Source organism: Vulpes vulpes, chromosome 7 (assembly GCF_048418805.1).
Source record: "Vulpes vulpes isolate BD-2025 chromosome 7, VulVul3, whole genome shotgun sequence".
NCBI classification, from domain to species: Eukaryota; Metazoa; Chordata; class Mammalia; order Carnivora; family Canidae; genus Vulpes; species Vulpes vulpes.
In genome coordinates, this window is record NC_132786.1 from 100,737,730 (window position 1) to 100,754,987 (window position 17,258).

At 40.4% G+C, this 17,258-nt stretch overlaps 1 protein-coding gene across 1 annotated transcript in view; it reads left to right on the plus strand.

Annotated features, from left to right (window-relative positions):
- DNAH11 (dynein axonemal heavy chain 11) overlaps positions 1-17,258 on the plus strand; it is a 314,532-nt gene that overhangs the window by 189,840 nt on the left and 107,434 nt on the right. Inside the window, exons 55-57 of the mRNA XM_072764523.1 lie at positions 3,747-3,908; positions 11,760-11,993; positions 16,360-16,506. Coding sequence (XP_072620624.1) covers positions 3,747-3,908; positions 11,760-11,993; positions 16,360-16,506 — 543 coding nt within the window. The remainder of the gene's footprint in view (positions 1-3,746; positions 3,909-11,759; positions 11,994-16,359; positions 16,507-17,258) is intronic.

A 17,258-nucleotide genomic window follows, 5' to 3' on the forward strand; every position in this document is an offset into this window, starting at 1 on the left:
CTGTAAAAACTTAAAGATAGTACTACCATATGATCCAGCAATCTCACTTCTGGTGATATAGCTAAAGGAAACAAAATCATTATCTCATAGAGATACCTGCACTCCTACATTCCTAGCAACATTTATTCATAATAGCCGAGGTATGGAAATAAGCTAAGTGTCCATCAATGGACAAATGGAATAAGAAAATGTGAGATATGTACGCATGCATGCACACACTTGGACACAAAGAGAAAGGAGTATTTTCAGCTTTAAAAAAGAAGGAAATCCTGTCATTTGGAACATCCCGGATGAATCTCAAGGGCATTACTCTAAGCGAAATAAACCAGGCGGAGAAAGAAATACTACATATAAGTGATAAGTGTAACATTGCCAGAGGGTGGGGGAAATAGGCAGCAATTAGTAGAAGGGCATAAACTCTCCGTTATAAGATGCATAAGATCTAAGGACCTAATGTATAACATGGTGACTACAGTTGAAAGCACTGTATTGTATAATCGAAATTTACTAAGAGAGTAGAACTTCAGTGTTCTCAACGGTGACAACAAAGGATAAATATATGGGTTGATGGATGTGTTAATTGACTCAGTGGGGGAATCCTTTTACAATCCTTTTACAATGTCTAGGTGTATAAAATTTTACATTCTACATTTTAAATATCTTAGAACTTTGTCAGTTATACCTCGGTAAACCTTAAAAAGTAAATTATAGATAACCTAATACCCTTTTTAAAATCATTTGTATTTTTATTACTTAAAAATCCTTGGCTGTGTTAATCTCATGAAATTAAGGGAAATATAACAGGAAAATTATCCAGGATGCTTTTTTCCCCCACACGATTTTTCCTTGAGGCAACAACTCAAATTTATTTACCTATAAAGTTTTGGAAACTTTTTTTTTAAGTAACACAGCATAGAGTTTATGGAGCTCCATTTAGGCTTCAGCGAGTGTGACAAGAACTTTCCTATAGATCAGTATCTTTTCCTGGTGACCCTGGGAGGTGACTGTGATCTCTCCTTTTTAGTAGATGAGGGCAGTACAGTACAATTGAGAAACATGCCTGTACTCACACTATATATGAACAGATAGCAGAGTTGACATTCCATTCCATGCTCATAATCAAAAAATGTGGAGATGGTTTGAGAAAAGAACAGAACAGGGTACCTGGGTGGCTCACTGGATTAAGCATCTGCCTGTGGCTCAGGTCGTGATCATAGGGTTCTGGAATGGAGCCTCTCCCCCCCCCCCACCCCCCTCGCACTGGGACTCCCTGCTCAGCAAGGAGTCTGCTTCTCCCTCCCTCTCTGCCATCTCCCCTGCTCATGCAGTCACTCACTCTCAAATAAATAAAATCTTTCAAAAAGAAAACAAAAACAGAACAGCCACCAATTTCCAGACATTAGCATGGGCTCTCAGAAAAATCTCACATAAGACCACTACCAAGGAAAGCTGGATGGTAGGTGAAATTCTGTGCAAGATTTCTAACAAAACTAGGAGTTATAGAGTAGTGAATTGATCTTAGGAAGTACTAATAACCGAGCATCTTTCTGTAAATTAGTTCCCGGAGTCTGTTTTAAACACTGGAATTTAGGTTCTTCATGATTATCTAAGTTATTTAAAATCCTCAAAATTTTTCATTTCACTCTCTGTATAAAAAGAGACTTGCATTCTATGAGTATTTCACCAACTGCAGGGGCATTGAAAATGTTAAGTGTTTTGCTTAAGTATTCCCATAGAAAATTTGAAACCAGAAGGTTATAGCTGCGGGTGTTGCGAGTCACCTGGAGGTCTTGTTGAAAACAGATTGCCAAACCCCATCCAGAGTTTCTGATTCCTTAGGTCTAGGTTGGGTCCAAGAATTTGCTTTTCTAACCAGCTCCTAATAATCCTTTGAGAATCATTGATGTCCTGCCAACTGCCCTCTGTGTAAAATGTAGCTGGCATTAGGAGGATTGTTATTTGAGCCGTAATAAATAACATAGGGAAAAAAGTCTTCAGTTGTAAAATTGTAGAAAAGGAAAATAATTCTTTCAATGAGGAATCTATATTATCTTTCAATAAATAATGAAGGGATATCATTATATTAACTCAGACAAAGTATTTTTCCTTGAGGTTTAAACACACATGGCTCAGATACTTTGTTTTCCAACAATTTCTTAAGACCTGGTAGTGTACCAGTAGCAGAAAGAGAAATGCAGTAAATAGAAGTGATGGAAATAATTAAGATCTCAAAGGATATTTTTTCCCCTTTGTGATTGCTATAATTATTTATAAATGAAGCTTCTAAAATTGCCAGGAATGAGAGATAAATTAGGTGTGGAAATTGAACTTCTAGGATAGAAAGAAATACTCAGGTATGGGGAGAAAGGAAGGCTGGTGGGAGAGTCCTTCTTAAGAACTGTGATGTAAGTGAAAATTTTGCATAGTAACTGAAGTTTGTTATTTCAGTACATGGAGTATTAGAGCAATTGTTCAATTTGTAATTAGACCCTCACATATAATGAATACATGACTGGTCAGCTCATGTATTGGTAAACATGTTAAATACTAGGATTTATCTGTCTGGTTTCTCAAGTGCCACAATACATAAAATAAACATAGTGAAGACACCTGTTCAATAAGATGTTATATGGCTTCCTATATGCTGGAGATTTTTATGATGTAAGTTTTTTAAATATCAAAAGCAAAAATATACCTTTTGAAAAATGATTTCATTAGTTGCCTGATCTCAAAGTGTTAGAGACTTAGTCAAGAGAATTCTGTGCTTAGTTTTATATTAAGTCCATGCCATTCTAGAGAAGAGGAAACCAGGACGGTCATCATTCTCAGACCTTACCCCAGCTGGCGTCCCTTCTACCCCTGATACCCTCGAATCCACAAGAACTTAGAACGGAGAGGATGAAAGGAGTGCTTCCTGAACACCTCCTCTGTGCAAGCACTTCTCATAGGGTGTCTCACCTGAGAGCCATATGACACTCAGAAGCCCAGAAGGGACACTCAGTCACTCCTGAGGTCCTTCCTCCTTCCCTCATTCAGCTTGTGGACCCCATCACAGCCAAGCTCTGACACCACTGCCAAAGTGAATCCCTGTGTCACTACAGAGAGTGTGGAAACATATTCAGATGTAAATTAACCCTGAAATCATTCCATACTTAAATAGAACTTCAAGTTTAAGCCAGAAACTTAACATTTTCTCATCAGGAACATGTATAAACTGAATTTTTTCCTCCTTAAAAAAAAAAGTGAAGAATGCAAGTGGATTCGTTTTAAATGAAAACAAAGTAAACATTCAATATGATACAAATCATTTTTAAGTAAATTACTAGGTTTTATTGAACCTGATGAATTACAGAATGGAAGGAGACAGAAGATGAAAAGTATTGGTGTTATTTTCTCCTGGTGATTTGGTTTGGGTATTTCCTTTTTTTGTTGCTCTATAGTTACTTGTGTAATAGAAAGGAATACATTCCTCACTATTAATAATAATCATTAGAAATGCTGAAAAGAAGAGGAACCAGTTGGAAGGCAAGTACATGGCAGTGTTTCTGTAGGTTACTATGGGGTGGCCCCTGGGGGCAGGTTTATCCTTTGTTGAGCAAGGAGGGTAATGCCCCCTTCCCCTCTGGTGCTTCAGGTAGTTTCCGTCAGGCTTGGTTGTGCTCCTTGCTTTCACTGTGGAGCATCGCAGTATAATTCTCAGCTCACCCATCACCCTCCCCTTTCTGCCCCCCTTTGTGTCTCCACAGATCATTCTGTGTTTCTCTCCCGTTGGTCACACACTGAGAGGGAGAGCTCGGAAGTTCCCAGCCATAGTTAACTGCACAGCTATTGACTGGTTTCATGCGTGGCCACAAGAGGCCCTGGTCTCCGTCAGCAGGAGGTTCATTGAGGAAACCGAGGGAATTGAGGTATGTTGTGTCAGTCAGCCTCTGACTCTCTCTCTCTCTCCCTCCCTCCCTCTCCTACACACACACACACACACACACACACACACTCACTCTGACCAAAAGTCCTCAATAATTTCCAAAATACACCTCCAATGGGAAAGTTCTCTCTCTTATTTAACATGATAAGATCATCTTTGTTAGACCATGTTCTGTGGGAAATGGTGGTTGACCTCCTTGTACCAGGTTGAGAGGTCTGCGCACACGTGTGCACACACAGCACACAGGCATGTTCTTATTTAGACGGATTCACCAGAAAGCCAGGATCGTTACTTCCTTGAACCATAGTATAGGGTTTGCTGAACATGAGTCCCTTAAATCTGCCCACAACAGAGTAGTCACCCGCAGTCCTGCAATGCTGGATCTTAACAAAGTAAGGCAATTAATTGTGGTTTTTCTCATTACAGTATCGGTGGGTGAGAAATCAGCCCCATGAATCCAGCAGTCCCTAAGTCAAATAATGTATCTGCTTCTTGGTTTTATGGGTTTATGTTTTATAAATTACATTAATCCTTTGGCCATAATGAAATGTGCAGATCCTATTACATTTTAAAATGGTTGTATGAAACTAAAAAAACAAACAAAAAAAACCACCCAACACTTCCAGTACACTTCCCAATTTAGAGAAAAAAAGAAATGTAAATAGGAAGGTTATCAGTCTCCCTAGAAATGAAGTTTACTGGTATCTAGTGCCTTTCTGATTAGATAGTTTGAAAAAGTGGTAGTTGGACCATTGCCTAGGGAGATTTGTCTTCTGATTCTACTGAGTGATAAGGCTAGAATAGGTCGGACTCTAAAACTGATTCTCAGAGCTAAAAATAGAATTGGGGCTGTGTAAGGAATGATGTCTGCTTCCACTTGAAAGTCTCTTGTAAACAGAGACAACCCCCTCTGCTCTCCTTTCATTCCAAGAGCATCACTGTCACTTCTCCAAAACATCCTTTCATATTTTGTGGAATGTTGAATCTCTTGGTGGCTGGATGGTTAGAAATCTGGGCATAGTTACATACTTAACTAATTATTTGTATGCAGCTAGCTGTATTGTAACGTGGTTTATTGTCTTTTCTGAAACACCCATTAATCTACTTAGATGCCGAACTGTTGCACAGCATCTAAAACATGTATATAAGGGCTCTATGACATTCAAATTCTTCTACTTACTCTCTCCTTTTCTCATGCTCACACTCAAAACATTTCTGTAAGGAAATGAAAAAAAAAAGATTTCTTCCATTTCTGGATGTTTTTTCCACATCCAGAAAGTGTTTCTTTGGCCTGTCTCTATACTCAACATTGGATGCACTTAACTGGACATTTAAAACAATGGCAGCTGGCGTTCTGGGTAAAGAGTGAATAATATTAATGTGTAGCTGGGTTTTCCTAAGTGATTTCCACTTTTTTCCACTGGTTAGGAGGCATTGCACAGCACCTCTTAGATTTGGGGAAATCCGTGTACATTTGTTCTCATGCATAGGAAAATAGAATAGTAGACCCTCCCAGTAGTGGTGGATTTCTGTCTGAACCATTGCTTTTACATTCACTGTGTTTCCCTGAAGAACCAAAGGAGCCCCATTTAATTGGAGATAACACTGGCATTAGATAAAATCTGCCAGAGATATTTTTTACTTTAAAATCTGAAAAACCATTAAATAAGACAAAGAATAATGACAGTTATTAAACCACAAACTTCCCGAGCTCTTGCTAAGATCTGCTGGAACATAGGGCCCTGTTTTGTCTACTGATCATTATAAGAAGGGTTCAAAATACCAATTTATTAGGAAGAGAATCAGGATGTATCTTTCGGTAACAAAATTCTGTTTAGTACAGTTCATTTTATCACACTGGTTTGCTAAAGAAAAGACCAGTGCACTTCATGTCTCAATATTCATTTCTCATACAGGAGTAACCCAAGGCTAATAGCATGGTTTCACTTGGTATTTGACACAAAGCTCTTTGAAGTTTCTCGCCTTTGCTTCTCTGATGCAGGCGGAAAGTTAGTCGGGCAAAGTTAGTCGCCAGTTCCAAAACAATTCCTACTGAAGGAGCTTTGATATGCCAGTGACCATTGACATCTGCTGGATGAGGCAGGACTTGCATCATTTTAAGTCCAGAGGCCTCCGGGCAGGTGCTAAGCTCTGTCTCGTGGTATCACGACGCCTCCTATAGGATGCTGATTGTCAAATAGGAATTTTAAAAGGGTTTTAGCCATTTCTGTTGAGCTGAAATGATGCCTGGGAACAAATCAGCCAGATGATTTCATTGCAGTGCCCTGCATGCTTATTTATCTTTCCCACCTTCCCAATTTGTTGCTTAGGAGCAGCAATTATCGTTCAGAGGGCAACATGTCTATCTTCTTCTAAAAATGCGTGGTGCCTTTTCTGCAGAGGTCAAAAATAGCTTTTAAATTTTTTGTATGGGCACTAATTTGATCATTTTCTTAGTTTTAATTTTCATCATTAAGACTGAAAGGTATCTGCATAATTTAGGCACTTCCTGGTTGCTGACCTTATTTGCTGAGTGTAAGATAGTTATCCAAGGTGACCCCCTTTAACCACTGAGAAAGGATTCATTAAAGGCAAGGTTTTTTGAGCGGTGGCATAGACTTTTCGGTCAGGTTGCACTTCGCTCCCAGGGGTGTAGGCTGCCTACATCTAAGGAAACGTTTGTGCTCCTTTTTGCTCCCTGGTGTTGAACTAAATGACAGCTGGCCGATGACCAAAATAGTTTGACCATTAAGTATCACCAGGTATTTATATGAAAGCTTTGTGTCAAAATATACTCCTTACTCCTCAGGTTAGGAAGTGCAGATGGGGGCACGTGGTGTGAGCGGGGAGAGAAGGAAAGGTGCCCTGGGTATCCCTGGGAGCCAGGTAGCACATGCTGTGAGGAGGTGATGGGGAGGAGCTCTTCCTGAAAAGTACATGGGTTCCAGATAGGAACATTCAGGGAAAAAAGCAGGAGAAATGGGTGTTAAAAGATAAGTAGTGCTATTGGTTTTTGACTCAAAGTGAATAATGGACATACTTGACAGCTGGGTCTGATGAAAGCAGAAATTACTGAATGGAAATGAAATGATGAGCCCTCTAAGGAGTGAGATTTACATTGGGTGGAGTCTCATTCTCATAAAAATCTGAGCACCATGGAGGAACCCATCATTTCTGGCCATATTGGCCAACCGACAAGTTAAAACCTTCTATCCTTTGCGTGCAATACAACTGAGTAATTCCACAAGTTCAGTATCATCAGCTTTTCCAATTAATTAATTCATTTCCAAATACCTCCACTTCTTCAACTCAGAACTTTTTGCAAGGCCTGGTAACAGATGAATGGCATGTTTTACTACCATTTGCCAATCTGATGAGGAAAAATGTCCCTCAAAGAGGAAAGTTACTTTACTGTATATATGTGAGGACTGATCTCTTCAGTGATTCCCTGGGTTCCTTTTTAAAATGATATGGGCAGCATGAAGAGCAGTAAACAGCACTTTGTTAGTGATAGGTATGTTAACACTGTTTTTCTTACTGACTTTTAGCACAGTTTTTTCTTTGAAATATAAATGAGGATGGTTCAGTATGAGTTTATAAAGTGGAGAGCCTTGTGCAATAAAAATTCAGGGAACTTGGGGGGAAATAGCCTCCTCCCGAAGAGTACTGAGGTCATTTTAAAAGATCCAGACAGACACAGATGCAATCAAATTTAACCTGAATCTCCCTAGGTCTCAAACTGGCTTAAGTCTCTATTCAGACAGACGAAGAAAGGCCCATTTGATTGTTAACATCCTTCGCTGTTCTTCAGCCCACCTCTCTTTTGTGCATATGCACTAAGACACCATTTATCATACATTTCTTTCTCTGTGCATATTGATCAAATTAAGAGCAGAATTGCAAAAAGCAGTAGAAGTTATATAAACTTTAGGAATCCCCTCTACCTTGAGAGTAGAGTCCTCTTAATTAGAGCTGCCTGTGAACCAGTACTTGCTGGTAAGCCCAAAGTCCAAGCCAGTCAAATGGAGGCATCACTCCCTCTTAGTCGTAGTTTTGTGTCTTTCCTGGCCTTGCCAGAACCAGCTACATCTGTAACCTTGTCCGGCTGGCTCTGGGGGGCATAGCTGGGTTGCATTGCCACCTCCTCACCCCCGCCGTCCTCAATTGCTTCTCTGTCGGAATGTTGTGCCAGAGAACCAGTAAGAACCAGTAAGACTACCTTTTTGGTTTCTGAAACTCTTCTTGAAGATGACTGGCCTTTGCTGGACTTGATCTTGCCGTTGGCCTTGGAAATTTGCCTCTGAAATTAGAGACAAAAATTTAAAAACACAAGCAAGCTAACAAAATAGATTCACCAGACAGTAAAAAAAAACAAAACGAGAACACGAACAAGACACAAGTATGTGGTTTAGAAAACTCTTGGGCGCCACATTTAACCCTCGTGGCTGCTCTCTCTGGTAGAGGTCATCTTCCTGGGACCCACACTGGTGCACTGTTAGCGTCGCCGAGAGCAGGGGTGCCCACCACCTCCACTCACTAGCCTTCTAAGGAGGGATCCCTTGGCTTCCCCACCGCACAGGTGAAGGGATGGAGGCCATAGCACAAGATCACTCAGCAGGTAAGGGCCCCATCAGCACTGGGATGCCAGAAACCACGGTCTTAAATCCTGCTCTGGACTGTCGTAGAAATGTTTGACTATTCTGAAAAAGGAATGCAAGTCAAGGATGAAAAGAAACAGACTGAAAGGAGAGCCAAAAATCTAACCTTGGAGTTTTGTGGACAGAAGGCAGTTCAGGGAGTGCCGTCATTTGCCCAACTGTACAGAACAGGGAATCTACCCTGCGTCCTGGGATGCAAATCCAGCATCCCTGGCTGCCTCCAGAATCTTTTCTCAGAGGGAATCAGCACTTTGAGGAACTTAGAAGTGCTCCAATGCAGCACTGCTCATTTTATGTATCATTATATTTTCTTTATTTAATAAACCAATTTTACAACCGCAGTATCTAATTAGTGTCTATTATTGAGTGCCCCCAAAGGAGCTAAAAAGTACAAATAATAGATTTTTAAACCCCATGGTTTGGAATTACTATAAAATAACAGATATTAAATTTGTACAGTTTTTCGTATATCACTTATGCTTCAATAAAGCTGTAAAAAATAAACATAGAAGTAATTTCTGAGAGAAACTTTCAAGGCAGACTGCAGGTATATGACATTACATGTTACAAAATGATCCCAAGCTAAGCTTAAAAAAATAGTTTTCCCTTCATCTCAATTTTCTTTTGTCCCTCGTCCCTTTCCTTGAATACGGTGCTCTTGAAAGTCTGAATTTAAAAGTACAGACCAGGATAATCTTGAGACCAGCCAGTCATGGGCAGGTGTAAAATCCTATATAGCATTTAGAATATTCGATTCAGCGTTGGCCTCTGATGTTGGTTGCTGGTTGCTGATAGTTGACCTTTTCAACAGCAGGGACACACTGGGCATTTGCTGTTACGTGTCAGGAGGCTGGGGTACTTGGTGTGGTAGGGACTGCCACCACTTGAGAACCGTCGCCCCAAATAACAGCTTTGTCTTTGCACTTATAGTGAACCCACCAAGAGAGCAAAAATGAAGCATTTTTCTAAATGCGAGGGGAAAACAAAGTTTCATGTGTATATCTGACTATGCAGTGAATACAACACTGTTGTCCAGGGCTTCTCTCTTGGGTTTATAACCATGTGATGCTGGCGCTTTGCTTATTTATATTGTCGCTCTCACCATGATTGGCCACCGAATGACTCCAGAATCGGATCCACTGGTTTTTCACGAAGGGCCCAAATGTAGCAGGAACAACATTCTTCACTGGAGTCTCTAAAAACGAAAAAATTCAGCATTGCCTTCCCTTCTCTGCAGCAGCTCCAGCCTCCATATCCTCTCTGCACTTACCCCCCTCTCCCCCCACCAAAAAAGAAAACTGGAGATAAATGAATGGCGGAATAAATAATTTATGCTAATGAAATTACTGCAATTAGTAGTTCTACAATGACCCTTTTAAAAGCCACAGCTGTTAATGTCAGGAAGTGCTGTCACTACTGACCTTATCATAAGAGAAAGTGACAAATTGAGAATGCAGGGAAGACCAGTCATCAAAGAGGTCTGTTCTGGAACGATTAGAGTTTTCTGAAAAACAGTGTGAATTACAACCAGCTGCTCCCTGGCTCTGCAAGTCTCCCATGCTGTGCCATTTTGTTAAGCCCGATAACAATAGTTATTTTGCCCCATTGAGACAAGTTGTCTCGGGCCACTTCCAGCTCTACCGGAAACCACTTCTTCCATCGCAGATTTACAAATGAAACTGTTGTTGGAGAGAGCTTTTCAGGGCAGCCTAGGAGCCTCCTCATAAGGATCATGGTTGGGCAGAGGCCAGATCCTCCCCTACCAACCCGACCCCACATGAGGAGGTCCTACTTGGCCAGAGAAGTATTTATCTTGTAGAAAGACATGTGCTCACTTTTCATTCATTAAAACAAGACAGGACAGAAATGAATTTCTATCCATGTTCATATTGCAGCTCTTTTAAAAATCTTTTTATTAAGTCTTTTAAAAATCCCTCAGGGGATCTCACTTGTATGGAGTTATGGAACTTCCTTATAAGTTTGGATTCTGAATCCACTATTGGGTAACAGACACATATCTCAGATCTAGAGAATAAGGAATATTCAGGAGTTGCCTCATTCTGTATTTAGCTTTTGCTTAAAAAAAAAAAACATTAGTTACTAGTGAGGTGGATTTTTGATATGCAGGGTCATCCTATATATACAAATTTGAAACCTACTCACGGATTTTTCATGAGGTTGGAAAGCGAAGTGTTTAGACGTCGCTTGGAAGCAGTTGTTTTTCACCAACAAGAATTGGCCTGTCTCTTCTCACACCCTGGTTGTAATATTAATGGTGCAGGTTTGAAACGTTCAACTGCATCACTAGCCACTTGTGTGCAATTTTCCCAAAGATGTCTGAACGTTATTGACAACACTTTGGTAAATTATGTGTGACTTTCCTAAGAGTTGGTGTAGCTCATTTAATTCATATTAATTGATTTTTAGGCTTCCCTTGATTAATTGAACCTGGTTCATCTTGTACAGAATGCAATAAATAATCATTAAAATGAGGGAGATGTGACTCCACAAATTAAAAAGTTAACTACTTCAGAAGTCATAGAGGACAAAATAGAAAGAATGGTATAGTGGGGGGTTCTCTAGTAAATCTTATAAGGGAGGTTACTCATTTTTTTTTGTTTTCTGTTGGTTTTTTTTTCCAAATGAGAATAGAAATGATATTTTTCTCTCAGAAGCCGTGACTTTCATACTTTACAGTCCTGTTATTTTTTTTTTTAATCCTGTTCATTTTCACATGGGTTCTTGTAAAACTGTATTTCTCACTTTCAGCTTTGTGTGTATGTGTGACTGCTATAGTTTAGTTTGGAGGCACACCACAAATACTTTCAGAATACTGTGTCTCAATCTCTCCATTTTTTTTTCTTTCACACACTTGATAGATAAAAATCAAGTTGTGAAAACCTTTGTTTGTGTTATATGTTGGCTTTTGGGTTTGGTATGTGGAGTGCATAAAAATCCTTTGCCCTACTTGGCAAAGCTGAATGCTTTATTGTTACCTCTCTAATCCTGTGGATATCTCTTAAATAATAAGTAACTCTTCCCAGATCCTCCTGTAATTTGTTCTGGCTTTTAGGGAAAAAAATACTGCATAATTTTGCGGATTATTCTTTTTTTTAATTATATTTTTATTTTAACTTGAGAGAATTTCATATGAATTACCATGTTTATGTTTGCAGCCACTGGACAAGGATTCTATTAGCCTCTTTATGGCCCACGTTCATACTAGCGTGAATGAAATGAGTACCAGGTATTACCAGAATGAGAGAAGACACAACTACACCACCCCAAAGAGTTTTCTAGAACAAATATCACTGTTTAAGAATCTGTTGAAGAAGAAACAAAAAGAGGTATCCCAGAAGAAAGAGCACCTGGTGAATGGCATCCAAAAGCTAAAAACCACAGCCTCTCAGGTAAGATCAGGATGTGTTACTACTGAGTCAAATGTATGCTTTTAAGATTAAGAAATATGTAGTAGTTACTTCTGAGGCAGCATTTCAACCCATGTTAGCATTTCAAATGCTAAAATTTACAGTTTAATAACACCACACACACACACACAAAAAAAAAACTAACAAAAACCACTCTTTGTGCTTTCTTAAGTCTAGAAAAGGATTGGCCGATTCCTCTCTCATGCTGGTTTAGAGAGAGCCTTTCACTGTTGGCCTGACTTAGTGCAAAGCAGTGTACAAGTGTTCAAAGAGGAGGCATAGCTCACTCCCATCTTCTGTCTGCCTGCTTTAATGTCCTGCATTTCCTTTTAGGAATTTTTTTTTTAAGATTTTATTTATTTATTCATGAGAGACACAGAGAGAAAGAGAGGCAGAGACACAGGCAGAGGGAGAAGCAGACTCCATGCAGGGAGCCCGATGTGGGACTCGATCCCGGGTCTCTGGGATCAGGCCCTGGGCTGAAGGTGGTGCTAAACCACTGAGCCACCCGGGCTGCCCCCTGTTAGGAATTTTATCACACAATAATGGAAGTAGGATCCCTTTTGGTCTCAGATTCTCAACCCCCCAGTGATGGCATTATTTCCTGTCTGATGACATGACATGGTTTACTCTGCTTGAGGTCCTGAAATATAGCTGTTTTCTCCAACCTTTGTGTCTCATCTGCTTTTGGCCATCATCTCTCTAGAACAAAGGGTCTGAGGTAGTCTTTGTGTCAGTCATAAGACCCCTGCTACCTTGAAGGACAGTACCCTTAACCTTCAGAAGTAAATCGGAAGAAAATTAGAATGTTCCCAATGTTAACCATGTGTAGGTCTCTACATCTACCATTTAATTTTATTGGTAAAAACTAAACATTTTTATGAAGTAGGTGTTGCTACTATCACGTTTTAGATCGGACTTGCAAAGTTAAAAGCCACAGAACCTGTGAGGTTGGAGTTTGAGCCCAGATGTGTCTTACTCTAAAGCTGTTACCCATAGCCCCATGCTGCCTCTCTGTGACTAGGGGAGGAAAAAATTAGAATAAGAAAATATGGAGATTTTGGCTCAGCTTGCTGCAAGCCATCTGGACTCAAGTTGGGGAGAGAAAAATTCTCAATGGTGGTCCCTTCAAGACCAGGAATTCCAGAAGGCTCCTTCAGAGTATTGCCATCATGTCATACTCCTATGCTTTTCAAGAGATTGGGCCAGTTTTCTCCCCAGGCGTGCTATGTGGCCTGTCTGTACCCAGGCTAGAAATAAGCACACGGTGGTACCTTACACTCTGAAGGCCTATCTGGCCACGTCCTCCACTCATTCTGTAGGCCACAGCACCTCCTGCACCCATCATTTCGAAAACCAGGACTGGCCCTTGGTGAAACGGATCTGTGCTGAATAGTGAGTAGATGGACCACAATTGGGAAAGAGGAACCAGAGTAAGGAGGTTTCCAGGACAGTTGCCATCATCTAGTGATGCAAAGAATAGTTGTTAGGAAGTCCGCAAAGAATATATCCATATTGGTGCATCTTTCCCTTTTCTTTCAAAAAATTTTTTTCTTTTTACTCTGTGTGTGTACTTGTTACCTTACTCTTACTCTCTGCCACCTTTCTCTTTCCTTTTTCTTCTCTGTACAATCTCTCCAGTTCCATCTCACTTAAATCAAGATTCTTTTTCCTAGTGAAGACTTTCCTCAGAGTCCTGTTGAGCTAGAAGACAATTTGTGCAGGAGATCTGTTTCCCAGAGCATCAGTGTACCTTTGAATCATGTCCCCAACTCAACATGTTGACTTGATAGCACCAGCTAAACTGAACTGTCATACCTAGGTGGCTCAGTGATTGAGCGTCTGCCTTCGGCTCAAGTCGTGATCCTGGGGTCCTGGGACTGAGTCCTGCATCAGGCTCCCTGTGGGGAGTTTGCTTCTCCCTCTGTCTATGTCTCTGCCTCTATCCCCCGCCCCCCTCTCTCGAATAAACAAACAAACTGAACTGTCATAACTGATGGGACAGCCCTTGGCAAGGGAAAAAATACCCTGTGGCACACTTAGAGTTCCTTTCCCAAATAACAGAGCTAAGAGTATAAAAACAGAGTACGCATCTATGGTGGCAGCCTCTCAGCCATAGGGAAAAAGATGAGGTATTGGAGAGGAAGAAAGAAAGGAACTGGCTATTTTTGGTGTCTGCCAAGTTCAGGGTTGCTTGGGTCTCCTTATTTCCCCTTGGCTAGAAGTACAGGCAGAAAGTCTAAGAAGAAGATACATGAAGTCTTAATTGAAGGACTACTGACGATTTCTTGTCATTAGGTAATTGTGCATATAATGTTCATAATATCAGAGGAGTGATTGGAATATTTAATATCTCCCTAAGAGTTTTAAAATTTTCTACTTATTATGGAAAGGAAGCATAGTTACTTATGTGGGCAATGGGAAAGCCTTATAGTGTAGGATCAGGTTGTGTGTGGAACAGAATGCCACCGTACTGGAGCGTGTGTCCTCTACAGATCTGCCGTAAGTAATTCCACTGAGATGAATATCCAGGCCATTTGAAATATGTATCTAAACTTCAGCCCTGTTTATTCATTTCAATAAAGCCATAAATTCCTCTTAGAGCCACATATCCCCTCTCTAGATATGAGCTTAGGTCATCATAGATAGCCTAGCAACCTTTCTCCATAGATAACTTCACTTCCAGGGCTTGAGTCACTAGATACTTCAAACCTAACAGCTCCCTTAGAAACCAAAATCAGGGCTTATAATAACAGTTTGTTCAGAGGCTCTTGGTTGATTCTTTTGGTTATAGCCTAACACAGGTCTAGTTTCACATGGCTAAAAAGAATAGATAAGCCATTGTCACTGTACCTCGAGTTCTTAGGTTAAAAAATCAGTCTTAGGTTAAAATATAATAAATAGTACAGGTAGCAGTAATAGTAATTGTGCCATTTAGGCAAAGTGCAAGTAGACTGTGTTGAGGTGGAGGTGACAAGAGTCCTTGGTACAGTAGTGAGATATTGTCACAGGAGATGAAACCACCGAAGTGCCTTTGGCAATTGAGTCAACATATGTGATTGATTGTTCTCTGATTCTATGATTTGTTTATTTTTTTAAAAGATTTTATTTATTCATGATAGAGAGAGAGAGAGAGAGAGAGAGAGAGAGAGAGACAGGCAGAGGGAGAAGCAGGCTCCATGCAGGGAGCCCGATGCGGGACTCGATTCTGGGACTCCAGGATCGCGCCCCTGGCCAAAGGCAGGCGCCAAACCGCTGAGCCACTCAGGGATCCCCTATGATTTGTTTAAACATAATAACCTACTTCTGGAAAAGAAATGAAATAGAGTTAATTATCATGGTATATAAAGCTGCCTTCGTGTGTCTCTAGAGCTGAGACATGTTTGTTTTCCAGCACTGTACATCTGATTTTCTTTACGTGATTCTCAAACCTAGGAACCTACTAGTACTTCGGAACCTCATGAACTCCCAACTAAGTGAGCAGAACTGTTCTATAGAGCAGATTGTGGTTTGCCTTTGTGTAGTAGGTATTAGGCTGAAGGTTGTATGAGGTGGAAGGCGCCAAGAGGACCATTTCTTATTTTGTGGGAAGAGCTAAGACTTGTGTGGGGGGCATTTCCATCAGAGTAACAGGTTGAATAAACAGATGGTAAAACCAACAGCCAGGGCGTGCTGATGGCTTCAACTTTAGTGATGTTCTGGTGGAGCCATAGTCCTCCGGCTTGCCACTGAGCAAAGCCTACTTCTTCCAGCTTATCTTTACAAGCAAGTCTTCCTGTGGCTTCTGCTGTCTTGAGCCTGAGCTTCACAGGATCAGAAAAAACAGGGCTATGAGTGATGTATGCTCAGGTGTCATGTCCTCAGGTGGGGATGGCTGTTGGCACTTCCCTGACCTCACAGACTATTGGAGGAGATAAATGTCTAGTTAGTGCAGACATAAATTACAGTTTTCAGAAAACCACTGGAAAATATTACCTTTTTTTAAAAGATTTTATTCATTTATTCATGAGACACAGGCAGGGAGAGAAGCAGGCTCCCCACGGGGAGCCTGATGCAGGACTCGATCCCAGGACCTCAGGATCACATCCTGAGCCAAAGGCAGACGTTCAACCACTGAGCCACCACGGTGCCCCTGGAAAACATTATTCTTTGCTCCTATATTGGTGGTGGTGGGGGGAGAGGATGGGGTTATATTTTGGCACATGGGACTAAAGTCAGAACAGGGTAGAAATGGATTAAAAACTGCAGACTGATAGGGATCTGTGAGCTCATTTCACAAAAAAGAAGCTATATCTGGTATTTGTTGTTACAGTTGGAAGTCACTTCCACACACTGACTTTTCCTTCAGGTGGGAGATCTGAAAGCCAGACTTGCCTCTCAAGAAGCTGAGCTGCAACTGAGAAATCACGATACCGAAGCTCTGATCACGAAGATTGGGCTCCAGACGGAGAAAGTGAGCCGGGAAAAGGCCATTGCCGATGCTGAGGAGCGAAAGGTCAGGCTAATTCCACCATTTAGAGTGCTGAGCTATATTTAGCACAAAATAAACCTTTGTAGGTGAACAATTTTGAACAACTTCCTCTCCAGGGAGCATAAAATCTAAAGAATTATTATAGTTACACATGTAACAGCATTTCACACCATGATTACCACTTGACCTTTCTTTACATTATGCATTTTCCCACCCTTTTAGCTCTTTTAATGATATGAAAGAACAATAAATACTGAGCTCATTCAAGCATATAATGGATGTGGATCTTGAACATCAGGCCTATTTGTAATACAGTAAAGGTCATGAAGTCACCTCTGAGGTTTCTAAAGGTTTTCAGTTTTTAGGCAAATTGAACAACTCAATTGTTAACAAAGCCCATTCCATCACTTTGCAAGATGGTTTTTCAAATTTTTCATTTTAATAATACAACTCGAGTTTATTATTAAATCCTAAGCCAAATTTGTTCTTTTTGATTCAGTTGAGGCCCTGGCATTTTGTATTACGTTTTACTGTTGGAAACAATTACTTTGAAGATTATATAGATTCTGCTTTCTTTGTACCTGGATGACTGGCAATTCTGAAATAAATATAACTTCTTTGTCCTCTTCTTTTACCAGAAATTCAGCCACAAATTGAAGGCATTTCACTTTTAGGGATCTTACTTGTTTAAAAATTGAATATATTTATTTGAGATAAATTCTCTCATTTTAGACAAAAGATTATGATCAGGGCTTGGTTGGTGAAAAATTATAAAT